Here is a 27,152-nt window from a genome sequence, read left to right as displayed (position 1 = left end):
TGGAAATGAGCTGTATACTTGTATATGGAGGATGATGGAAATGAGCTGTATACTTGTATATGGAGGATGATGGAAATGAGCTGTATACTTGTATATGGAGGATGATGGAAATGAGCTGTATACTTGTATATGGAGGATGATGTACATGAGCTGTATACTTGTATATGGAAGAGGATGGAAATGAGCTGTATACTTGTATATGGAGGATGATGGAAATGAGCTGTATACTTGTATATGGAAGAGGATGGAAATGAGCTGTATACTTGTATATGGAGGATGATGGAAATGAGCTGTATACTTGTATATGGAGGATGATGGAAATGAGCTGTATACTTGTATATGGAAGAGGATGGAAATGAGCTGTATACTTGTATATGGAGGATGATGGAAATGAGCTGTATACTTGTATATGGAGGATGATGGAAATGAGCTGTATACTTGTATATGGAAGAGGATGGAAATGAGCTGTATACTTGTATATGGAGGATGATGTACATGAGCTGTATACTTGTATATGGAAGAGGATGTACATGAGCTGTATACTTGTATATGGAGGATGATGGAAATGAGCTGTATACTTGTATATGGAAGAGGATGTACATAAGCTGTATACTTGTATATGGAGGATGATGGAAATGAGCTGTATACTTGTATATGGAAGAGAATGTACATGAGCTGTATACTTGTATATGGAAGAGGATGGAAATGAGCTGTATACTTGTATATGGAAGAGGATGGAAATGAGCTGTATACTTGTATATGGAGGATGATGTACATGAGCTGTATACTTGTATATGGAAGAGGATGTACATGAGCTGTATACTTGTATATGGAAGAGGATGCGAATGAGCTGTATACTTGTATATGGAGGATGATGTACATGAGCTGTATACTTGTATATGGAAGAGGATGTACATGAGCTGTATACTTGTATATGGAGGATGATGGAAATGAGCTGTATACTTGTATATGGAAGAGGATGGAAATGAGCTGTATACTTGTATATGGAGGATGATGGAAATGAGCTGTATACTTGTATATGGAGGAGGATGGAAATGAGCTGTATACTTGTATATGGAAGAGGATGCGAATGAGCTGTATACTTGTATATGGAAGAGGATGGAAATGAGCTGTATACTTGTATATGGAGGATGATGTACATGAGCTGTATACTTGTATATGGAGGAGGATGGAAATGAGCTGTATACTTGTATATGGAGGATGATGGAAATGAGCTGTATACTTGTATATGGAGGAGGATGGAAATGAGCTGTATACTTGTATATGGAAGAGGATGCGAATGAGCTGTATACTTGTATATGGAGGATGATGTACATGAGCTGTATACTTGTATATGGAAGAGGATGTACATAAGCTGTATACTTGTATATGGAAGAGGATGGAAATGAGCTGTATACTTGTATATGGAGGATGATGTACATGAGCTGTATACTTGTATATGGAGGATGATGTACATGAGCTGTATACTTGTATATGGAAGAGGATGTACATGAGCTGTATACTTGTATATGGAGGATGATGTACATGAGCTGTATACTTGTATATGGAGGATGATGTACATGAGCTGTATACTTGTATATGGAAGAGGATGCGAATGAGCTGTATACTTGTATATGGAAGAGGATGGAAATGAGCTGTATACTTGTATATGGAGGATGATGTACATGAGCTGTATACTTGTATATGGAGGATGATGGAAATGAGCTGTATACTTGTATATGGAGGATGATGGAAATGAGCTGTATACTTGTATATGGAAGAGGATGTACATGAGCTGTATACTTGTATATGGAGGATGATGGAAATGAGCTGTATACTTGTATATGGAAGAGGATGCGAATGAGCTGTATACTTGTATATGGAAGAGGATGGAAATGAGCTGTATACTTGTATATGGAAGAGGATGGAAATGAGCTGTATACTTGTATATGGAGGATGATGGAAATGAGCTGTATACTTGTATATGGAAGAGGATGGAAATGAGCTGTATACTTGTATATGGAGGATGATGGAAATGAGCTGTATACTTGTATATGGAAGAGGATGGAAATGAGCTGTATACTTGTATATGGAAGAGGATGTACATGAGCTGTATACTTGTATATGGAGGATGATGGAAATGAGCTGTATACTTGTATATGGAGGAGGATGGAAATGAGCTGTATACTTGTATATGGAGGATGATGGAAATGAGCTGTATACTTGTATATGGAAGAGGATGGAAATGAGCTGTATACTTGTATATGGAAGATGATGTACATGAGCTGTATACTTGTATATGGAAGAGGATGGAAATGAGCTGTATACTTGTATATGGAGGATGATGGAAATGAGCTGTATACTTGTATATGGAAGAGGATGTAAATGAGCTGTATACTTGTATATGGAGGATGATGGAAATGAGCTGTATACTTGTATATGGAGGATGATGGACATGAGCTGTATACTTGTATATGGAAGAGGATGTACATGAGCTGTATACTTGTATATGGAGGATGATGGAAATGAGCTGTATACTTGTATATGGAAGAGGATGGAAATGAGCTGTATACTTGTATATGGAAGAGGATGTACATGAGCTGTATACTTGTATATGGAGGATGATGTACATGAGCTGTATACTTGTATATGGAAGAGGATGTGAATGAGCTGTATACTTGTATATGGAGGATGATGTACATGAGCTGTATACTTGTATATGGAGGATGATGGAAATGAGCTGTATACTTGTATATGGAGGAGGATGGAAATGAGCTGTATACTTGTATATGGAGGATGATGGAAATGAGGTGTATACTTGTATATGGAGGATGATGGAAATGAGCTGTATACTTGTATATGGAGGATGATGTACATGAGCTGTATACTTGTATATGGAAGGAGGATGTACATGAGCTGTATACTTGTATATGGAGGATGATGGAAATGAGCTGTATACTTGTATATGGAGAGGATGGAAATGAGCTGTATACTTGTATATGGAAGATGATGGAAATGAGCTGTATACTTGTATATGGAAGAGGATGTACATGAGCTGTATACTTGTATATGGAGGATGATGTAAATGAGCTGTATACTTGTATATGGAAGAGGATGTGACATGAGCTGTATACTTGTATATGGAGGATGATGTACATGAGCTGTATACTTGTATATGGAGGATGATGGAAATGAGCTGTATACTTGTATATGGAGGAGGATGGAAATGAGCTGTATACGGAGGATGATGGAAATGAGCTGTATACTTGTATATGGAAGAGGATGCGAATGAGCTGTATACTTGTATATGGAGGATGATGTACATGAGCTGTATACTTGTATATGGAGGATGATGGACATGAGCTGTATACTTGTATATGGAAGAGGATGGAAATGAGCTGTATACTTGTATATGGAGGATGATGGAAATGAGCTGTATACTTGTATATGGAAGAGGATGGAAATGAGCTGTATACTTGTATATGGAAGAGGATGGAAATGAGCTGTATACTTGTATATGGAAGAGGATGTACATGAGCTGTATACTTGTATATGGAAGAGGATGGAAATGAGCTGTATACTTGTATATGGAAGAGGATGTACATGAGCTGTATACTTGTATATGGAAGAGGATGTACATGAGCTGTATACTTGTATATGGAAGAGGATGCGAATGAGCTGTATACTTGTATATGGAAGAGGATGGAAATGAGCTGTATACTTGTATATGGAAGAGGATGTACATGAGCTGTATACTTGTATATGGAAGAGGATGGAAATGAGCTGTATACTTGTATATGGAGGATGATGTACATAAGCTGTATACTTGTATATGGAAGAGGATGTGAATGAGCTGTATACTTGTATATGGAGGATGATGTACATGAGCTGTATACTTGTATATGGAGGATGATGGAAATGAGCTGTATACTTGTATATGGAAGAGGATGTACATGAGCTGTATACTTGAATATGGAAGAGGATGTACATGAGCTGTATACTTGTATATGGAGGATGATGGAAATGAGCTGTATACTTGTATATGGAGGATGATGGAAATGAGCTGTATACTTGTATATGGAAGAGGATGTAAATGAGCTGTATACTTGTATATGGAAGAGGATGTACATGAGCTGTATACTTGTATATGGAGGATGATGTACATGAGCTGTATACTTGTATATGGAAGAGGATGCGAATGAGCTGTATACTTGTATATGGAGGATGATGTACATGAGCTGTATACTTGTATATGGAAGAGGATGGAAATGAGCTGTATACTTGTATATGGAGGATGATGTACATGAGCTGTATACTTGTATATGGAGGATGATGTACATGAGCTGTATACTTGTATATGGAAGAGGATGTACATGAGCTGTATACTTGTATATGGAGGATGATGGAAATGAGCTGTATACTTGTATATGGAGGATGATGGAAATGAGCTGTATACTTGTATATGGAAGAGGATGGAAATGAGCTGTATACTTGTATATGGAGGATGATGGAAATGAGCTGTATACTTGTATATGGAGGATGATGGAAATGAGCTGTATACTTGTATATGGAAGAGGATGGAAATGAGCTGTATACTTGTATATGGAGGATGATGGAAATGAGCTGTATACTTGTATATGGAGGATGATGGAAATGAGCTGTATACTTGTATATGGAAGAGGATGGAAATGAGCTGTATACTTGTATATGGAGGATGATGTACATGAGCTGTATACTTGTATATGGAAGAGGATGTACATGAGCTGTATACTTGTATATGGAGGATGATGGAAATGAGCTGTATACTTGTATATGGAAGAGGATGTACATAAGCTGTATACTTGTATATGGAGGATGATGGAAATGAGCTGTATACTTGTATATGGAAGAGGATGTACATAAGCTGTATACTTGTATATGGAGGATGATGGAAATGAGCTGTATACTTGTATATGGAAGAGGATGGAAATGAGCTGTATACTTGTATATGGAGGATGATGGAAATGAGCTGTATACTTGTATATGGAGGATGATGGAAATGAGCTGTATACTTGTATATGGAAGAGGATGGAAATGAGCTGTATACTTGTATATGGAGGATGATGGAAATGAGCTGTATACTTGTATATGGAGGATGATGGAAATGAGCTGTATACTTGTATATGGAGGATGATGGAAATGAGCTGTATACTTGTATATGGAGGATGATGTACATGAGCTGTATACTTGTATATGGAAGAGGATGGAAATGAGCTGTATACTTGTATATGGAGGATGATGGAAATGAGCTGTATACTTGTATATGGAAGAGGATGTACATGAGCTGTATACTTGTATATGGAGGATGATGGAAATGAGCTGTATACTTGTATATGGAAGAGGATGGAAATGAGCTGTATACTTGTATATGGAAGAGGATGTACATGAGCTGTATACTTGTATATGGAAGAGGATGGAAATGAGCTGTATACTTGTATATGGAGGATGATGGAAATGAGCTGTATACTTGTATATGGAAGAGGATGGAAATGAGCTGTATACTTGTATATGGAGGATGATGAAAATGAGCTGTATACTTGTATATGGAGGATGATGGAAATGAGCTGTATACTTGTATATGGAAGAGGATGGAAATGAGCTGTATACTTGTATATGGAGGATGATGGAAATGAGCTGTATACTTGTATATGGAGGATGATGGAAATGAGCTGTATACTTGTATATGGAAGAGGATGGAAATGAGCTGTATACTTGTATATGGAGGATGATGTACATGAGCTGTATACTTGTATATGGAAGAGGATGTACATGAGCTGTATACTTGTATATGGAGGATGATGGAAATGAGCTGTATACTTGTATATGGAAGAGGATGTACATAAGCTGTATACTTGTATATGGAGGATGATGGAAATGAGCTGTATACTTGTATATGGAAGAGGATGTACATGAGCTGTATACTTGTATATGGAAGAGGATGGAAATGAGCTGTATACTTGTATATGGAAGAGGATGGAAATGAGCTGTATACTTGTATATGGAGGATGATGTACATGAGCTGTATACTTGTATATGGAAGAGGATGTACATGAGCTGTATACTTGTATATGGAAGAGGATGCGAATGAGCTGTATACTTGTATATGGAGGATGATGTACATGAGCTGTATACTTGTATATGGAAGAGGATGTACATGAGCTGTATACTTGTATATGGAGGATGATGGAAATGAGCTGTATACTTGTATATGGAAGAGGATGGAAATGAGCTGTATACTTGTATATGGAGGATGATGGAAATGAGCTGTATACTTGTATATGGAGGAGGATGGAAATGAGCTGTATACTTGTATATGGAAGAGGATGCGAATGAGCTGTATACTTGTATATGGAAGAGGATGGAAATGAGCTGTATACTTGTATATGGAGGATGATGTACATGAGCTGTATACTTGTATATGGAGGAGGATGGAAATGAGCTGTATACTTGTATATGGAGGATGATGGAAATGAGCTGTATACTTGTATATGGAGGAGGATGGAAATGAGCTGTATACTTGTATATGGAAGAGGATGCGAATGAGCTGTATACTTGTATATGGAGGATGATGTACATGAGCTGTATACTTGTATATGGAAGAGGATGTACATAAGCTGTATACTTGTATATGGAAGAGGATGGAAATGAGCTGTATACTTGTATATGGAAGAGGATGTACATGAGCTGTATACTTGTATATGGAGGATGATGTACATGAGCTGTATACTTGTATATGGAGGATGATGGAAATGAGCTGTATACTTGTATATGGAGGAGGATGGAAATGAGCTGTATACTTGTATATGGAGGATGATGGAAATGAGGTGTATACTTGTATATGGAGGATGATGGAAATGAGCTGTATACTTGTATATGGAGGATGATGTACATGAGCTGTATACTTGTATATGGAAGAGGATGTACATGAGCTGTATACTTGTATATGGAGGATGATGGAAATGAGCTGTATACTTGTATATGGAGGAGGATGGAAATGAGCTGTATACTTGTATATGGAAGAGGATGGAAATGAGCTGTATACTTGTATATGGAAGAGGATGTACATGAGCTGTATACTTGTATATGGAGGATGATGTACATGAGCTGTATACTTGTATATGGAAGAGGATGTGAATGAGCTGTATACTTGTATATGGAGGATGATGTACATGAGCTGTATACTTGTATATGGAGGATGATGGAAATGAGCTGTATACTTGTATATGGAAGAGGATGGAAATGAGCTGTATACTTGTATATGGAGGATGATGGAAATGAGCTGTATACTTGTATATGGAGGATGATGGAAATGAGCTGTATACTTGTATATGGAGGATGATGGAAATGAGGTGTATACTTGTATATGGAAGAGGATGCGAATGAGCTGTATACTTGTATATGGAGGATGATGTACATGAGCTGTATACTTGTATATGGAGGATGATGGAAATGAGCTGTATACTTGTATATGGAAGAGGATGGAAATGAGCTGTATACTTGTATATGGAGGATGATGTACATGAGCTGTATACTTGTATATGGAGGATGATGGAAATGAGCTGTATACTTGTATATGGAAGAGGATGTACATGAGCTGTATACTTGAATATGGAAGAGGATGTACATGAGCTGTATACTTGTATATGGAGGATGATGGAAATGAGCTGTATACTTGTATATGGAGGATGATGGAAATGAGCTGTATACTTGTATATGGAAGAGGATGTAAATGAGCTGTATACTTGTATATGGAAGAGGATGTACATGAGCTGTATACTTGTATATGGAGGATGATGTACATGAGCTGTATACTTGTATATGGAAGAGGATGCGAATGAGCTGTATACTTGTATATGGAGGATGATGTACATGAGCTGTATACTTGTATATGGAAGAGGATGGAAATGAGCTGTATACTTGTATATGGAGGATGATGTACATGAGCTGTATACTTGTATATGGAGGATGATGTACATGAGCTGTATACTTGTATATGGAAGATAATGCAAATGAGCTGTATACTTGTACAGTGGTGCCTTGCATTACAAGTATAATCCGTTCCTGGACAACGCTTGTAATCCAAATCACTCTTAAACCAAAGCAAATTCCCCCATAAGAAATCACTGATCTGCCGACAATTGGTTCCACCCCCAAAATATACTGATTATTATTCTGAACAACATGTAGAAGAGATGAAACAATGAGAAGCAGCTGAATCTGTGATCTATAAGTTACTGTACAGTATAGCAGCATGTGGTATATAATGTATAGTAACTGTATAACCCTGATAACACTGCAGCTGGATATGTGATATATAAGTTTCTGTACAGTATGGCAGCATGTGGTATATAATGTATAGTAACTGTATAACCCTGATAACACAGCAGCTGGATATGTGATATATAAGTTACTGTACAGTATAGCAGCATGTGGTATATAATGTATAGTAACTGTATAACCCTGATAACACAGCAGCAGCTGGATATGTGATATATAAGTTACTGTACAGTATAGCAGCATGTGGTATATAATGTATAGTAACTGTATAACCCTGATAACACAGCAGCTGGATATGTGATATATAAGTTACTGTACAGTATAGCAGCATGTGGTATATAATGTAAAGTAACTGTATAACCCAACCCTGATAACACAGCAGCTGGATATGTGATATATAAGTTACTGTACAGTATAACAGCATGTGGTATATAATGTATAGTAACTGTATAACCCTGATAACACAGCAGCTGGATATGTGATATATAAGTTACTGTACAGTATAGCAGCATGTGGTGTATAATGTATAGTAACTGTATAACCCTGATAACACAGCAACAGTTGGATATGTGATATATAAGTTACTGTACAGTATAGCAGCATGTGGTGTATAATGTATAGTAACTGTATAACCCTGATAACACAGCAGCTGGATATGTGATATATAAGTTACTGTACAGTATAGCAGCATGTGGTGTATAATGTATAGTAACTGTATAACCCTGATAACACAGCAGCTGGATATGTGATATATAAGTTACTGTACAGTGTAGCAGCATGTGGTGTATAATGTATAGTAACTGTATAACCCTGATAACACAGCAGCAGCTGAATCTGTGATATATTAGTTACTGTACAGTATAGCAATCAGCATGTGGTATATAATGTATAGTAACTGTATAACCCTGATAACACAGCAGCTGGATATGTGATATATAAGTTACTGTACAGTATAGCAATCAGCATGTGGTATATAATGTATAGTAACTGTATAACCCTGATAACACAGCAGCTGGATATGTGATATATAAGTTACTGTACAGTATAGCAGCATGTGGTATATAATGTATAGTAACTGCATAACCCTGATAACACAGCAGCTGGATATGTGATATATAAGTTACTGTACAGTATAGCAGCATGTGGTGTATAATGTATAGTAACTGTATAACCCTGATAACACAGCAGCTGGATATGTGATATATAAGTTACTGTACAGTATAGCAGAATGTGGTATATAATGTATAGTAACTGTATAACCCTGATAACACAGCAGCTGGATATGTGATATATAAGTTACTGTACAGTATAGCAGCATGTGGTATATAATGTATAGTAACTGTATAACCCTAATAACAAAGCAGCTGGATATGTGATATATAAGTTACTGTACAGTATAGCAGCATGTGGTGTATAATGTATAGTAACTGTATAACCCTGATAACAGCAGCTGGATATGTGATATATAAGTTACTGTACAGTGTAGCAGCATGTGGTGTATAATGTATAGTAACTGTATAACCCTGATAACACAGCAGCAGCTGAATCTGTGATATATTAGTTACCGTACAGTATAGCAATCAGCATGTGGTATATAATGTATAGTAACTGTATAACCCTGATAACACAGCAGCTGGATATGTGATATATAAGTTACTGTACAGTGTAGCAGTATGTGGTGTATAATGTATAGTAACTGTATAACCCTGATAACACAGCAGCTGGATATGTGATATATAAGTTACTGTACAATGTAGCAGTATGTGGTGTATAATGTATAGTAACTGTATAACCCTGATAACACAGCAGCTGGATATGTGATATATAAGTTACTGTACAGTATAACAGCATGTGGTGTATAATGTATAGTAACTGTATAACCCTGATAACACAGCAGCAGCTGAATCTGTGATATATAAGTTACTGTACAGTATAGCAGCATGTGGTATATAATGTATAGTAACTGTATAACCCTGATAACACAGCAGCTGGATATGTGATATATAATTTACTGTACAGTATAGCAATCAGCATGTGGTATATAATGTATAGTAACTGTATAACCATGATAACACTGCAGCAGCTGGTGTATAATGTATAGTAACTGTATAACCCTGATAACACAGCAGCTGGATATGTGATAAGTTACTGTACAGTATAGCAGCATGTGGTGTATAATGTATAGTAACTGTATAACCCTGATAACACAGCAGCTGGATATGTGATACATAAGTTACTGTACAGTATAGCAATCAGCATGTGGTATATAATGTATAGTAACTGTATAACCCTGATAACACAGCAGCTGGATATGTGATATATAAGTTACTGTACAGTATAACAGCATGTGGTATATAATGTATAGTAACTGTATAACCCTGATAACACTGCAGCAGCTGGATATGTGATATATAAGTTACTGTACAGTATAGCAGCATGTGGTGTATAATGTATAGTAACTGTATAACCCTGATAACACTGCAGCTGGATATGTGATATATAAGTTACTGTACAGTATAGCAGCATGTGGTGTATAATGTATAGTAACTGTATAACCCTGATAACACAGCAGCTGGATATGTGATATATAAGTTACTGTACAGTATAGCAGCATGTGGTATATAATGTATAGTAACTGTATAACCCTAATAACAAAGCAGCTGGATATGTGATATATAAGTTACTGTACAGTATAGCAGCATGTGGTGTATAATGTATAGTAACTTTATAACCCTGACAACACTGCAGCAGCTGGATATGTGATATATAAGTTACTGTACAGTATAGCAGCATGTGGTGTAGAATGTATAGTAACTGTATAACCCTGATAACACAGCAGCAGCTTGTAGACTTAGGATGGAGCTGCAGATCCCCATAATGCAGTAGCGTAGTACTGGCTAGAATAGAGAAGCAGGGCTGCTGTCGGAGGTCTGTGTGGTCACATGACAGCAATGGGAAAGGGGGTGTGTTCAGCATGGACCAATCAGCAAGTGAGAATCACAGAGCTGTGCAGGAGGACAGTGACAGAAACTTTTCTATACAGCAGTGTGTATAGCTGAGTGTGAGTGCAGGCACATTATAGCAGCAGTGTGTATAGCTGAGTGTGAATGCAGGCACATTATAGCGGCAGTGTGTATAGCTGAGTGTAAGTGCAGGCACAGTATAGCAGCAGTGTGTATAGCTGAGTGTGAGTGCAGGCAAACTACAGCAGCAGGGTGTATAGCTGAGTGTGAGTGCAGGCACATTATAGCAGCAGTGTGTATAGCTGAGTGTGAGTGCAGGCACATTATAGCAGCAGTGTGTATAGCTGAGTGTGAGTGTAAGTTTAGGCACATTATAGCAGTAGTGTGTATAGCGGAGTGTGAGTGCAGGAACATTATAGCAGCAGTGTGTTTAGCTGAGTGTGAGTGCAGGCACATTATAGCAGCAGTGTGTTTAGCTGAGTGTGAGTGCAGACACATTATAGCATCAGTGTGTATAGCTGAGTGTGAGTGCAGGCATATTATAGAAGGAATGGAGAGGATGGGAAACACAAGGGCTGACAGACTGTAGGGAGTATGAAGGAATGAGCAGGGCAGATGTGGGCACATACATGCAGCGCTCTCTGTACAGGGAGAGAGGGGTTACAGCTATGGAGAGATTACCTCCACAGTCCTGTCCCCTGATGTAAACCCCAGCCTGAAGTGGATCTGCTATGATTTGGAAGGTGAGGGAGACTTCCTGGGTCAGAGTACAGGGCTGTAGACCCCACTATGCAGACCATGTCCCTCCCCCACTCCCCCTCCCACCCAGTACAGGGAGCTCTTACACCAAAGCAATGCTCTTACACCAAGTTACTATTTTGAAAAACTGTGAGCTCTTCTTGCAAAACGCTCTCAATCCAAGTTACTCAACCAAGGTACCACTGTGTATATATTAGTCCATGAGGGCCACAAGCGGGAGATTTCATAAGGGTCTATGCAAAGGGCCAGGATTGGCTGCAGACGTCCATGTAACTAAAGGATGGACATTGGCATCAAATATGCTGGAGATCCTGAGAACGGACACAAAGACGGAAGATTGTGTGTGTGTATGTGTGTGTGTGTGTATGTGTGTGTGTGTGTATGTGTGTGTGTGTGTATGTGTGTGTGGGGGGGTTAACTATGGAGTTTTTTTTTTTTAATATCCTCAGAGTGAACATGTAACAATAAATAAATGGAAGCTTTCTATTCTTCCTGGGCTATGCTGTAACTGCAGTGAGCGCTGGCTGTGTCAGTACTCACTCCTCATCCAGTCCAATCTGACGTCCAAAGAACATCTCCAGCAGGCAGTGTAAGACCTCCGCACTTCCCTGATGGAGATACAACTGGTTGGCAAGAAGGGAGAAGCCGCTTTTCTTCAGGAAAACCTCCTTGTCCTCCTTAGACGCTCGATGGAAGTAGGCATTCAGCAGCTGCAAAACACAGAGCACCGGCGTGAGGAGAGGGCGCCCGGCCTGGGAAGAGGGCGCCCGGCGTGGGGAGAGGGAGCCCGGCCTGGGGAGAGGGCGCCCGGCCTGAGGAGAGGGCGCCCGGCCTGAGGAGAGGGCGCCCGGCCTGAGGAGAGTGTCCGGCGTGAGGAGAGGGCGTCCGGCGTGAGGAGAGGGCGTCCGGTGTGAGGAGAGGGCGTCCGGTGTGAGGAGAGGGCGCCCGGTGTGAGGAGAGGGCGCCCGGTGTGGGGAGATGGCGTCCGTTGTGGGGAGAGGGCGTCCGGTGTGAGGAGAGGGCGCCCGGCCTGGGAAGAGGGCGCCCGGCGTGGGGAGAGGGCGTCCGGCCTGGGAAGAGGGCGCCCGGCGTGGGGAGAGGGCGCCCGGCCTGGGAAGAGGGTGTCCGGCATGGGGAGAGGGCGTCCGTCGTGGGGAGAGGGCGTCCGTCGTGGGGAGAGGGCGTCCGGCGTGGGGAGAGGGCGTCCGGCGTGGGGAGAGGGCGTCCGGCGTGGGGAGAGGGCGCCCGGTGTGGGGAGAGGGCGCCCGGCCTAAGGAGAGGGTGTCCGGCCTAAGGAGAGGGCGCCTGGCCTAAGGAGAGGGTGTCCAGCCTAAGGAGAGGGTGTCCAGCCTAAGGAGAGGGCGCCCGGTGTGAAGAGAGGGTGTCCGGCGTGGGGAGAGGGCGCCCGGTGTGGGGAGAGGGCGCCCGGCCTAAGGAGAGGGTGTCCGGCCTAAGGAGAGGGCGCCCGGTGTGAAGAGAGGGTGTCCGGCGTGGGGAGAAAACATCCGTCATCGCATTTGCCATCGCATTGCCATTTCCCAGAGATCAGCAGGATTGGCAGATTCACCACTGGCGCCCCCTGTGCTCCTCACAGATGAGAGCAGGTTCACACTGAGCACATGTGACAGACAGGACAGAGTCTGGAGACGCCGCGGAGAACGGTCTGCTGCCTGTAACGTCCTTCAGCATAAGCGGTGTGGCAGGGGGTCAGTAATGGGGGGTGCATCTCTTTGGGGGGCGGCACAGCCCTCCATTAGGTAGTGAGACCCTCAGAGCCCTTGTGAGACCATATGCTGGTGCGGTTGGGGTTCCTCCTAATGCAGGACAATGCTAGACTCATGTGGCTGGAGCGTGGCAGCAGTTTCTACAAGATGGAGGCAGTGACGCAATGGACTGGCCGCCTGTTACCCTGAATCCCATTGAGCACATCGGGGACATCACGTCGCCTCCATCTACTGTCACATTGCAGCACAGACTGTCCAGCAGGAGTTGGCGGTGGCTTTAGTCCAGGTCTGGGAGGAGATATCTGAGAGTTCACTGAATGTTTTTGAGAAGTATATATATATATATATATATATATATATATATATATATATACATACACACACACACATATATACATACGCAGCACACAGGGCAGTAAGGGAATATATGAGAGAAGGTGCACTTAAAAGGCCGGCCTGGAGTTGAAGGGAGGTTGTCAGGTGGGTGCAGGCAGAGAGGTGACGGGGGGGGGGGGGGGGGGGGCGGCTGGTTACGCCGTCCAGCATGGTGCAGAGGGCGGAAGTTCAATCATGTGATCTAAGTCCATCAGCCTCACCTGTGGGTCCGGCCTTTATAGGTTTATGTATCTGATATACAGGGCACCTGCTGCATATACACATGTTCATATGTCTGTATATACTTTATATGATATATAGGGGGGGGGACACATTTAGTAATCGGGGTGCTGTCACCTATATAACGCAGTCAGTGATCAGGGTGCTGTCACCTATATAACGCTGTCAGTAAGGGAGCTGTCACCTATATAACACTGTCAGTAATTGCGGTGCTGTCACCTATATCCACTCATGGCCAAAAGTTTTGAGAATGACACAAATCTTCTATTTTCCCATGATCCTCTGCCCTCTGGTTGTTCTGTGTGTTTGTCAGATGTTTTTATCACATACATAAATATAATTACAATCATATTCTGAGTAACAGAAGCTTATACTGACAGCTAGATGAGTTACTGCAGCAAGTCTATAATATTTGCAGTTTCCAGGCCATGGACCCAAAATCTCTCTGTTTTGTTCCCTGAGCCATTTAGTTATCAGCTTTGCTTTATGGCAAGGTGCTCCATCATGCTGCAAAAGGCATTGTTGGTGGCCAAACTGCTCCTGGACGGTTGGGAGAAGTTGCTCTTGGAGACATTCTGGTCCCATTCTTTATTCATGGCCGTGTTTTTAGGCAAGACTGTGAGAGAGCCGATTCCCTTGGCCGAGAGGCACCCCCACACATGAATGGTTTCAGGATGCCGGTTACAGTTGGCATGAGACAAGACTGGTGGTAGCGCTCACCTCGTCTTCTCCCAATAAGCTGTTTTCCCGATGTCCCAAACAATCGGAAAGGGGATTCATCAGAGACAATGACTTTCCCCCAGTCCTCAGCAGTCCACTCCCTGGACCTTTCCCCCAGTCCTCAGCAGTCCGCTCCCTGGACCTTTCCCCCAGTCCTCAGCAGTCCGCTCCCTGAACCTTTCCCCCAGTCCTCAGCAGTCCACTCCCTGGACCTTTCCCCCAGTCCTCAGCAGTCCATTCCCTGCACCTTTCCCCCAGTCCTCAGCAGTCCACTCCCTGGACCTTTCCCCCAGTCCTCAGCAGTCCGCTCCCTGGACCTTTCCCCCAGTCCTCAGCAGTCCGCTCCCTGAACCTTTCCCCCAGTCCTCAGCAGTCCACTCCCTGGACCTTTCCCCCAGTCCTCAGCAGTCCATTCCCTGCACCTTTCCCCCAGTCCTCAGCAGTCCACTCCCTGGACCTTTCCCCCAGTCCTCAGCCGTCCGCTCCCTGGACCTTTCCCCCAGTCCTCAGCAGTCCGCTCCCTGGACCTTTCCCCCAGTCCTCAGCAGTCCGCTCCCTGGACCTTTCCCCCAGTCCTCAGCAGTCCCCTCCCTGGACCTTTCCCCCAGTCCTCAGCAGTCCACTCCCTGGACCTTTCCCCCAGTCCTCAGCAGTCCACTCCCTGGACCTTTCCCCCAGTCCTCAGCAGTCCGCTCCCTGGACCTTTCCCCCAGTCCTCAGCAGTCCCCTCCCTGGACCTTTCCCCCAGTCCTCAGCAGTCCACTCCCTGCACCTTTCCCCCAGTCCTCAGCAGTCCACTCCCTGTACCTTTCCCCCAGTCCTCAGCAGTCCGCTCCCTGGACCTTTCCCCCAGTCCTCAGCAGTCCATTCCCTGCACCTTTCCCCCAGTCCTCAGCAGTCCACTCCCTGTACCTTTCCCCCAGTCCTCAGCAGTCCGCTCCCTGCACCTTTCCCCCAGTCCTCAGCAGTCCGCTCCCTGTACCTTTCCCCCAGTCCTCAGCAGTCCACTCCCTGGAACTTTCCCCCAGTCCTCAGCAGTCCACTCCCTGGACCTTTCCCCCAGTCCTCAGCAGTCCACTCCCTGGACCTTTCCCCCAGTCCTCAGCAGTCCACTCCCTGGACCTTTCCCCCAGTCCTCAGCAGTCCACTCCCTGGACCTTTCCCCCAGTCCTCAGCAGTCCACTCCCTGGACCTTTCCCCCAGTCCTCAGCAGTCCACTCCCTGGACCTTTCCCCCAGTCCTCAGCAGTCCTCTCCCTGGACCTTTTGCAGAATATCAGTCTGTCCCTGATGTTCTTCTGGAGAGAAGCGGCTTCTTTGCTGCCCTCCATGAGACCAGGCCTTGCTCCAAGAGTCTCCGCAGCCTCACAGTGCACAGTGCAGATGCCCTCACACCTGCCTGCTGCCATTCCTGAGCAAGCTCTGCACTGCTGGTAGCCCCATCCCGCAGCTGACCACAGTTTTAAGAGACGGTCCTGGAGCTTGCTGGTCTTTCTTGGGCGCTCTGAAGCCTTTTTGCCAATAATGGAACCTCTCTCCTTGAAGTTCTTGATGATGCGATAGATTGGTGACTGAGGTGCAATCTTTCTAGCTGCGATACTCTTCCCTGTTCGGCCATTTTTGTGCAGTGCAATGATGACGGCACGTGTTTCTTTAGAGATAACCATGGTGACAGAAGAGAAACAATGATGCCAAACACCAGCCTCCTTTTAAAGTGTCCAGTGGTGTCATTCTTACTTAATCATGACAGATTGATCTCCAGCCCTGTCCTCATCAACACCCACACCTGTGCTAATGGAGCGATCACTGAAACAATGTTAGCTGGTCCTTGTAAGGCAGGGCTGCAATGATGTTGAAATGTGTTTTGGGGGATAAAGTTCATTTTCTAGGCAAATATTGACTGTACAAGTAATTGCTGTTAAGCTGATCCCTCTGTATCACATTCTGGAGTATATGCAAATTGCCATTTTAAAAACTGAAGCAGTAGACTTTGTAAAAATTTATATTTCTATCATTCTCAAAACTTTTGGCCATGACTGTATATGTCAGTAATCGGGGTTTGGGGTGCAGACACTGCTGATGTCGGGGTTCGGGGGACTGTGGAGAGCTCTGGATCTTCTGCCGCACCCCTGACCCCCCCCCGGCCGCGCTCTGTAACATAAATGACAGGGACCATAGGGACAGGGAGGGACTCTTACCCTCAGGACTCCTTGCTGGATGAGCGGAGACGGATGATTGACCAGCACGATCAGGACGTCCGCCTGGATGATCTCATGTAAGACGTCGGCCACCATGACATCGGGCATAGTGATTAGCACTCCGCACAGCAGTCCATACAGGCCGCAGCACACCAGGTGCATGCACTCATCCACCGACCTGCACAAGCACAAGAGTCCGTCAGAGCCATGGCCGAGCAACGGCAGAGAGATGAAGCCTACACCTAGGAAGCCCACCAGGAACAGGACCCACCGGACCATATAGTCAGGTGTGAACGCCCCCGTATACTCAGGTGTGGACGTGTAGGTGTGGTTTTTAGAGCACTGGGCTGACTTTTCATTGGGGTACAATCTGTTTTCCGCAGATAATTTGCACCTTAATGGAAGGGGGTCCGCTGTGCTGGGGGAGAGAATCCTAGAAGGGGTGGAGGGGTTTTTAAACTAGGGGTGTGGAGGGAGGACAATGTAGTATGTAATGTAGTGGCAGATAGGTTAGAGAGGGGACAGAACAATGAGGAGGGAGGAGAAGGGTCCTGTGGGGGGAGGATAAGAGCAGTGGATAGGGAGAAGGGTCCTGTGGGGGGAGGATAAGAGCAGTGGATAGGGAGAAGGGTCCTGTGGGGGGAGGATAAGAGCAGTGGATAGGGAGAAGGGTCCTGTGGGGGGGATAAGACCAGAGGATAGGGAGAAGGGTCCTGTGGGGGGTGTGGGGGGGGATAAGACCAGTGGATAGGGAGAAGGGTCCTGTGGGGGAGGATAAGATCAGTGGATAGGGAGAAGGGTCCTGTGGGGGGAGGATAAGAGCAGTGGATAGGGAGAAGGGTCCTGTGGGGGGGATAAGACCAGAGGATAGGGAGAAGGGTCCTGTGGGGGGTGTGGGGGGGGATAAGACCAGTGGATAGGGAGAAGGGTCCTGTGGGGGAGGATAAGATCAGTGGATAGGGAGAAGGGTCCTGTGGGGGGAGGATAAGAGCAGTGGATAGGGAGAAGGGTCCTGTGGGGGGGATAAGACCAGAGGATAGGGAGAAGGGTCCTGTGGGGGGAGGATAAGAGCAGTGGATAGGGAGAAGGGTCCTGTGGGGGAGGATAAGAGCAGTGGATAGGGAGAAGGGTCCTGTGGGGGGAGGATAAGAGCAGTGCATAGGGAGAAGGGTCCTGTGGGGGAGGATAAGAGCAGTGGATAGGGAGAAGGGTCCTGTGGGGGAGGATAAGAGCAGTGGATAAGGAGAAGGGTCCTGTGGGGGGGGATAAGAGCAGAGGATAGGGAGAAGGGTCCTGTGGGGGAGGATAAGAGCAGAGGATAGGGAGAAGGGTCCTGTGGGGGAGGATAAGAGCAGTGGATAGGGAGAAGGGTCCTGTGGGGGGAGGATAGGAGCAGTGGATAGGGAGAAGGGTCCTGTGGGGGAGGATAAGAGCAGTGGATAGGGAGATCCATATGTTGCGGATGAACAGTGAGGATGATTGTAGCCACAGCACAGTAATAAATCCCATTTCTTATAATGAAGGGGTTAAACTCGATGGTAATATAAAGTGTATGGTCACTAATGCCAGAAGTCTAGCAGCAAGATGGGGGAGCTGGAGGCCTGGGTGCTGGAGGAGTCCATTGATGTGGTTGCTGTGACTGAGACATGGCTGGACTCCTCACATGACTGGGCTGTCAATAGTCAGGGATTTACATTGTTCAGAAGGGAGGAGGAGTATGTCTGTATGGTATAAGGACAGGGTGGGCAGGAGGAGGAGTATGTCTGTATGGTATAAGGACAGGGTGGGCAGGAGGAGGAGGAGTATGTCTGTATGGTATAAGGACAGGGTGGGCAGAAGGGGAGGAGGAGTATGTCTGTATGGTATAAGGACAGGGTGGGCAGGAGGAGGAGTATGTCTGTATGGTATAAGGACAGGGTGGGCAGGAGGAGGAGTATGTCTGTATGGTGTAAGGAGAGGGTGGGCAGGAGGAGGAGTATGTCTGTATGGTATAAGGACAGGGTGGGCAGGTGGAGGAGTATGTCTGTATGGTATAAGGACAGGGTGGGCAGGGGGAGGAGGAGTATGTCTGTATGGTATAAGGACAGGGCGGGCAGGGGGAGGAGTATGTCTGTATGGTCTAAGGACAGGGTGGGCAGGGGGAGGAGTATGTCTGTATGGTATAAGGACAGGGTGGGCAGGGGGAGGAGGAGTATGTCTGTATGGTATAAGGACAGGGCGGGCAGGGGGAGGAGTATGTCTGTATGGTCTAAGGACAGGGTGGGCAGGGGGAGGAGGAGTATGTCTGTATGGTATAAGGACAGGGTGGGCAGGAGGAGGAGGAGTATGTCTGTATGGTATAAGGACAGGGTGGGCAGGAGGAGGAGTATGTCTGTATGGTATAAGGACAGGGTGGGCAGGGGGAGGAGGAGTATGTCTGTATGGTATAAGGACAGGGTGGGCAGGGGGAGGAGGAGTATGTCTGTATGGTATAAGGACAGGGTGGGCAGGGGGAGGAGTATGTCTGTATGGTATAAGGACAGGGTGGGCAGGAGGAGGAGTATGTCTGTATGTCAGAAATGATATTAAAGTGAGTGTAAAAGATGCAATAGTGGGAGATGACTGTGATGATGTGGAAGCATTATGGGTAGAACTACAGAAGGAGGTAAAGAGTGAAAAAATTATTCTTGGTGTAATCTATAGACCCCCCAACATTACTGAGGGTATAGATGGTCAGTTGAATAGACAAATAGGGTGGGCTGCCCGGGAGGGAACAGTAGTGGTAATGGGGGACCTCAACTACCCAGATATAGATTGGGGTCACGGTTCAGCTAAAACCACAAAGGGGGGGAATTTCTTAACCTCCTGCAGGATAATTTTCTGGGCCAGTTTGTGGAGGAGCCGACTAGAAGTGATGGCTGCCGGATCTGGTTATTTCTAACACCGCTGAGCTGGTTGGGGACGTCACTGTCCGTGAACACCTGGGGAATAGTCACCACAATATTGGGACTTTTAGCTTAAAGTGTAGAAAAGAAAAACATGTTGGGAGGGAAAAAACTCTTCATTTTAAAAGGGCCAATTTTCCTGGGTTACGGGCAGAACTTCAGGGCAATAGACTGGGAGCGGCTGCTGTCACATACGGATACAGCTAATACATGGGAAATCTGCTAATCCACATTACATAACTGTACGGCCAAATATATTCCTATGGGGAACAAATATAAAGGGTTAAAATCCAACATGGCGACAACCGAGGTTAGAAGGGCTATAAATGAGAAAATACAGATCAGAGGGGTCAGCTGTATACAGATCAGAGGGGTCAGCAGCTGTATACAGTACAGATCAGAGGGGTCAGCAGCTGTATACAGTACAGATCAGAGGGGTCAGCTGTATACAGTACAGATCAGAGGGGTCAGCTGTATACAGTACAGATCAGAGGGGTCAGCTGTATACAGATCAGAGGGGTCAGCTGTATACAGTTCAGATCAGAGGGGTCAGCTGTATACAGAACAGATCAGAGGGGTCAGCTGTATACAGTACAGATCAGAGGGGTCAGCTGTATACAGTACAGATCAGAGGGGTCAGCCGTATACAGAACAGATCAGAGGGGTCAGCCGTATACAGTACAGATCAGAGGGGTCAGCTGTATACAGTACAGATCAGAGGGGTCAGCTGTATACAGTACAGATCAGAGGGGGCAGCTATATACAGTACAGATCAGAGGGGTCGTCAGCTGTATACAGTACAGATCAGAGGGGTCAGCCGTATACAGTACAGATCAGAGGGATCAGCCGTATACAGTACAGATCAGAGGGGTCAGCTGTATACAGTACAGATCAGAGGGGTCAGCTGTATACAGTACAGATCAGAGGGATCAGCCGTATACAGTACAGATCAGAGGGGTCAGCTGTATACAGTACAGATCAGAGGGGTCAGCTGTATACAGTACAGATCAGAGGGGTCAGCCGTATACAGTACAGATCAGGGGGGTCAGCCGTATACAGTACAGATCAGAGGGGTCAGCTGTATACAGTACAGATCAGAGGGATCAGCCGTATACAGTACAGATCAGAGGGGTCAGCTGTATACAGTACAGATCAGAGGGGTCAGCTGTATACAGTACAGATCAGAGGGGTCAGCTGTATACAGATCAGAGGGGTCAGCCGTATACAGTACAGATCAGAGGGGGCAGCTATATACAGTACAGATAAGAGGGGTCGGCTGTATACAGTACAGATCAGAGGGGTCAGCTGTATACAGTACAGATCAGAGGGGTCAGCTGTATACAGTACAGATCAGAGGGGTCAGCTGTATACAGTACAGATCAGAGGGGTCAGCAGCTGTATACAGTACAGATCAGAGGGGTCAGCCGTATACAGTACAGATCAGAGGGGTCAGCCGTATACAGTACAGAGGGGTCAGCCGTATACAGTCCAGATCAGAGGGGTCAGCTGTATACAGATCAGAGGGGTCAGCCGTATACAGTACAGATCAGAGGGGTCAGCTGTATACAGTACAGATCAGAGGGGTCAGCTGTATACAGTACAGATCAGAGGGGTCAGCCGTATACAGTACAGATCAGAGGGATCAGCCGTATACAGTACAGATCAGAGGGGTCAGCAGCTGTATACAGTACAGATCAGAGGGGTCAGCTGTATACAGTACAGATCAGAGGGGTCAGCTGTATACAGTACAGATCAGAGGGGTCAGCCGTATACAGTACAGATCAGAGGGGTCAGCTGTATACAGTACAGATCAGAGGGGTCAGCCGTATACAGTACAGATCAGAGGGGTCAGCTGTATACAGTACAGATCAGAGGGGTCAGCTGTATACAGTACAGATCAGAGGGGTCAGCTGTATACAGTACAGATCAGAGGGGTCAGCCGTATACAGTACAGATCAGAGGGGTCAGCCGTATACAGTACAGATCAGAGGGATCAGCCGTATACAGTACAGATCAGAGGGGGCAGCTGTATACAGTACAGATCAGAGGGGTCAGCAGCTGTATACAGTACAGATCAGAGGGGTCAGCTGTATACAGTACAGATCAGAGGGGTCAGCTATATACAGTACAGATCAGAGGGGTCAGCTGTATACAGTACAGATCAGAGGGGTCAGCAGCTGTATACAGTACAGATCAGAGGGGTCAGCCGTATACAGTACAGATCAGAGGGGTCAGCCGTATACAGTACAGATCAGAGGGGTCAGCCGTATACAGTACAGATCAGAGGGATCAGCCGTATACAGTACAGATCAGAGGGGTCAGCTGTATACAGTACAGATCAGAGGGGTCAGCTGTATACAGTACAGATCAGAGGGGTCAGCCGTATACAGTACAGATCAGAGGGGTCAGCCGTATACAGTACAGATCAGAGGGGTCAGCCGTATACAGTACAGATCAGAGGGGTCAGCCGTATACAGTACAGATCAGAGGGGTCAGCCGTATACAGTACAGATCAGAGGGGTCAGCCGTATACAGTACAGATCAGAGGGGTCAGCCGTATACAGTACAGATCAGAGGGGTCAGCCGTATACAGTACAGATCAGAGGGGTCAGCTGTATACAGTACAGATCAGAGGGATCAGCCGTATACAGTACAGATCAGAGGGGGCAGCTGTATACAGTACGGATCAGAGGGGTCAGCAGCTGTATACAGTACAGATCAGAGGGGTCAGCTGTATACAGTACAGATCAGAGGGGTCAGCTGTATACAGTACAGATCAGAGGGGTCAGCTGTATACAGTACAGATCAGAGGGGTCAGCTGTATACAGTACAGATCAGAGGGGTCAGCCGTATACAGTACAGATCAGAGGGGGCAGCTGTATACAGTACAGATCAGAGGGGTCAGCTGTATACAGTACAGATCAGAGGGGTCAGCTGTATACAGTACAGATCAGAGGGGTCAGCTGTATACAGTACAGATCAGAGGGGGCAGCCGTATACAGTACAGATCAGGGGGGTCAGCCGTATACAGTACAGATCAGAGGGGTCAGCTGTATACAGTACAGATCAGAGGGGTCAGCTGTATACAGTACAGATCAGAGGGGTCAGCTGTATACAGTGCAGATCAGAGGGGTCAGCTGTATACAGTACAGATCAGAGGGGTCAGCTGTATACAGATCAGAGGGGTCAGCTGTAGCATTTAAACATTACAAAGAAGTCAACAAAACCTGTAAAAATGTAATAAAAGCAGCAAAAATTCACAATAAAAGGCAGGGGCTATAGATAGCAAAAGAAACCCCAAAAAATTCTTCAAATATATTAATGCAAAAACCCAAGGTCAGAGCATGTAGGACCCCTAAATAATGGTGACGGGGAGGTAATAACTGGGGATCAGGAGAAAGCTGAATGGCTTCTTCAGTTCTGTATATACAAAAGAGGATGGAGCTGTGGTGGGTGGGGCCAGTACTGAGGTGGGCGGGGCCAGTACTGAGGTGGGTGGGGCCAGTACTGAGGTGGGCGGGGCCAGTGCTGCTAACACATGTAATGTACTGGACTGGTTTACTATAGATATGGTCCAAGATAAATTAAACAAACTCAATATAACCAAAGCTCCAGGGCCTGATGGATTGCACCCCAGAGTTCTTAGGGAACTCAGTTCTGTAATTTCTCTACCCTTGTATGAAATATTCCGTGATTCTTTGCTTACTGGTATTGTGCCGAGGGACTGGCGTAAGGCAAATGTAATGCCGATCTTCAAAAAGGGCTCTAGGACTTCCCCAGGTAACTACAGACCTGTAAGCTTAACGTCCATTGTGGGGAAACTATTTGAGGGGCTTATAAGGGACTACATCCAGGAATATATAGGAGGTAATAGTATATAAGGGACTACATCCAGGAATATATAGGGGGTAATAGTATATAAGGGACTGACTACATCCAGGAATATATAGGGGGTAATAGTATATAAGAGACTACATCCAGGAATATATAGGGGGTAATAGTATATAAGGGACTACATCCAGGAATATATAGGGGCAATAGTATATAAGGGACTATATCCAGGAATATATAGGGGGTAATAGTATATAAGGGACTACATCCAGGAATATATAGGGTAATAGTATATAAGGGACTACATCCAGGAATATATAGGGGGTAATAGTATATAAGGGACTACATCCAGGAATATATAGGGGTAATAGTATATAAGGGACTACATCCAGGAATATATAGGGGGGTAATAGTATATAAGGGACTACATCCAGGAATATATAGGGGTAATAGTATATAAGGGACTACATCCAGGAATATATAGGGGTAATAGTATATAAGAGACTACATCCAGGAATATATAGGGGGTAATAGTATATAGGTGACTACATCCAGGAATATATAGGGGTAATAGTATATAGGTGACTACATCCAGGAATATATAGGGGGTAATAGTATATAAGGGACTACATCCAGGAATATATAGGGGGTAATAGTATATAAGAGACTACATCCAGGAATATGTAGTGGCTAATAGTATATAGGGGACTACATCCAGGAATATATAGGGGTAATAGTATATAAGGGACTACATCCAGGAATATATAGGGGTAATAGTATATAAGGGACTACATCCAGGAATATGTAGTGGCTAATAGTATATAGGGGACTACATCCAGGAATATATAGGGGTAATAGTATATAAGGGACTACATCCAGGAATATATAGGGGTAATAGTATATAAGGGACTACATCCAGGAATATATAGGGGTAATAGTATATAAGGGACTACATCCAGGAATATATAGGGGTAATAGTATATAAGTGATAACCAGCATGGTTTTACTAAGGACAGAAGCTGTCAAACCAACCTAATATGTTTCTATGAAGAGGTAAGTAGAAGCCTGGATGGGGGGGGGCGGCTGTGGATATAGTGTACCTGGATTTTGCAAAAGCGTTTGACACAGTTCCTCATGGACGTCTGATGGGTAAGTTAAAGTCTATTGGTTTGGAAAATTTAATGTGTAACTGGATTGAAAACTGGCTTAATAATCGTACCCAGAGAGTGGTGGTCAATGATTCCTACTCCGAATGGTCCCCGGTAATAAGTGGTAGACCAAAATAATATAAATGCATATGTATAGAACCTATCACCCCTCCCCCTTCCCTGTATGTATAGCACCTATCACCCCTCCCCCTTCCCTGTATGTATAGTACTATCACCCCTCCCCCTCCCCTGTATGTATAGCACCTATCACCCCTCCCCCTTCCCTGTATGTATAGTACTATCACCCCTCCCCCTTCCCTTTATGTATAGAACCTATCACCCCTCCCCCTCCCCTGTATGTATAGTACTATCACCCCTCCCCCTTCCTGTATGTATAGAGCCTATCACCCCTCCCCCTTCCCTGTATGTATAGTACTATCACCCCTCCCCCTTCCCTGTATGTATAGCACCTATCACCCCTCCCCCTTCCCTGTATGTATAGCACCTATCACCCCTCCCCCTTCCCTGTATGTATAGTACTATCACCCCTCCCCCTTCCCTTTATGTATAGAACCTATCACCCCTCCCCCTTCCCTGTATGTATAGTACCTATCACCCCTCCCCCCTTCCCTGTATGTATAGAAGCTATCACCCCTCCCCCTTCCCTTTATGTATAGCACCTATCACCCCTCCCCCTTCCCTGTATGTATAGAACCTATCACCCCTCCCCCTTCCCTGTATCCATCCCCTCCTTGGTTGAACTTGATTGACATTTGTCTTTTTTTAACCGTATTAACTATGTAACTATGTAACTACATAAATGCCCCCGTATAGTCAGGGGTGGTCGTAAAAAATGCCCCCCGTATAGTCAGGGGTGGACGTAAAAAATGCCCCCCGTATAGTCAGGGGTGGACGTGTAAATGCCCCCGTATAGTCAGGGGTGGACGTGTAAATGCCCCCTCATAGTCAGGTGTGGACGTGTAAATGCCCCCGTATAGTCGGGGGTGGACGTGTGAATACCCCCTTATAGTCAGGTGTGGACGTGTAAATGCCCCTGTATAGTCAGGTGTGGACGTGTAAATGCCCCCCGTATAGTCAGGTGTGGACGTGTAAATGCCCCCCTGTATAGTCAGGGGTGGACGTGTGAATACCCCCGTATAGTCAGGTGTGGACGTGTAAATGCCCCCTTATAGTCAGGTGTGGACATGTAAATGCCCCCGCATAGTCAGGTGTGGACGTGTAAATGCCCCCCATATAGTCAGGTGTGGACGTGTAAATGCCCCCCGTATAGTCAGGTGTGGACGTGTAAATGCCCCCCTGTATAGTCAGGGGTGGACGTGTGAATACCCCCGTATAGTCAGGGGTGGACGTGTAAATGCCCCCGTATAGTCAGGGGTGGACGTGTAAATGCCCCCTTATAGTCAGGTGTGGACGTGTAAATGCCCCCTTATAGTCAGGGGTGGACGAGTAAATGCCCCCGCATAGTCAGGGGTGGACGTGTAAATGCCCCCCCCCCCCCCCCCCCCGTACAGTCAGGTGTGGACGTGTAAATGCCCCCGTATAGTCAGGTGTGGACGTGTGAATACCCCCGTATAGTCAGGTGTGGACGTGTAAATGCCCCCGCATAGTCAGGGGTGGACGTGTAAATGCCCCCGCATAGTCAGGGGTGGACGTGTAAATGCCCCCGTATAGTCAGGGGTGGACGAGTAAATGCCCCCGCATAGTCAGGGGTGGACGTGTAAATGCCCCCCCCCCCCCCGTATAGTCAGGTGTGGACGTGTAAATGCCCCCGTATAGTCAGGTGTGGACGTGTGAATACCCCCGTATAGTCAGGTGTGGACGTGTAAATGCCCCCGTATAGTCAGGGGTGGACGTGTAAATGCCCCCGTATTGTCAGGGGTGGACGTGTAAATGCCCCCGTATAGTCAGGGGTGGACGTGTAAATGCCCCCGTAT

General features: G+C 45.3%; 1 protein-coding gene across 1 annotated transcript in view; it reads right to left on the bottom strand.

Moving 5' to 3' along the window:
- Positions 1–27,152, bottom strand: part of LYST (lysosomal trafficking regulator) — a 442,781-nt gene that overhangs the window by 215,838 nt on the left and 199,791 nt on the right. Inside the window, exons 22-23 of the mRNA XM_069954584.1 lie at positions 17,295–17,472; positions 12,579–12,748 (exon numbers count right to left, since the gene is read on the bottom strand). Coding sequence (XP_069810685.1) covers positions 12,579–12,748; positions 17,295–17,472 — 348 coding nt within the window. The remainder of the gene's footprint in view (positions 1–12,578; positions 12,749–17,294; positions 17,473–27,152) is intronic.

The sequence above is a fragment of the Dendropsophus ebraccatus genome, chromosome 15 (genome assembly GCF_027789765.1).
Source record: "Dendropsophus ebraccatus isolate aDenEbr1 chromosome 15, aDenEbr1.pat, whole genome shotgun sequence".
Lineage (NCBI taxonomy): Eukaryota > Metazoa > Chordata > Amphibia > Anura > Hylidae > Dendropsophus > Dendropsophus ebraccatus.
Note: the sequence above shows the minus strand (reverse complement) of the source record. Positions and strands in the feature narration are given on the sequence as shown.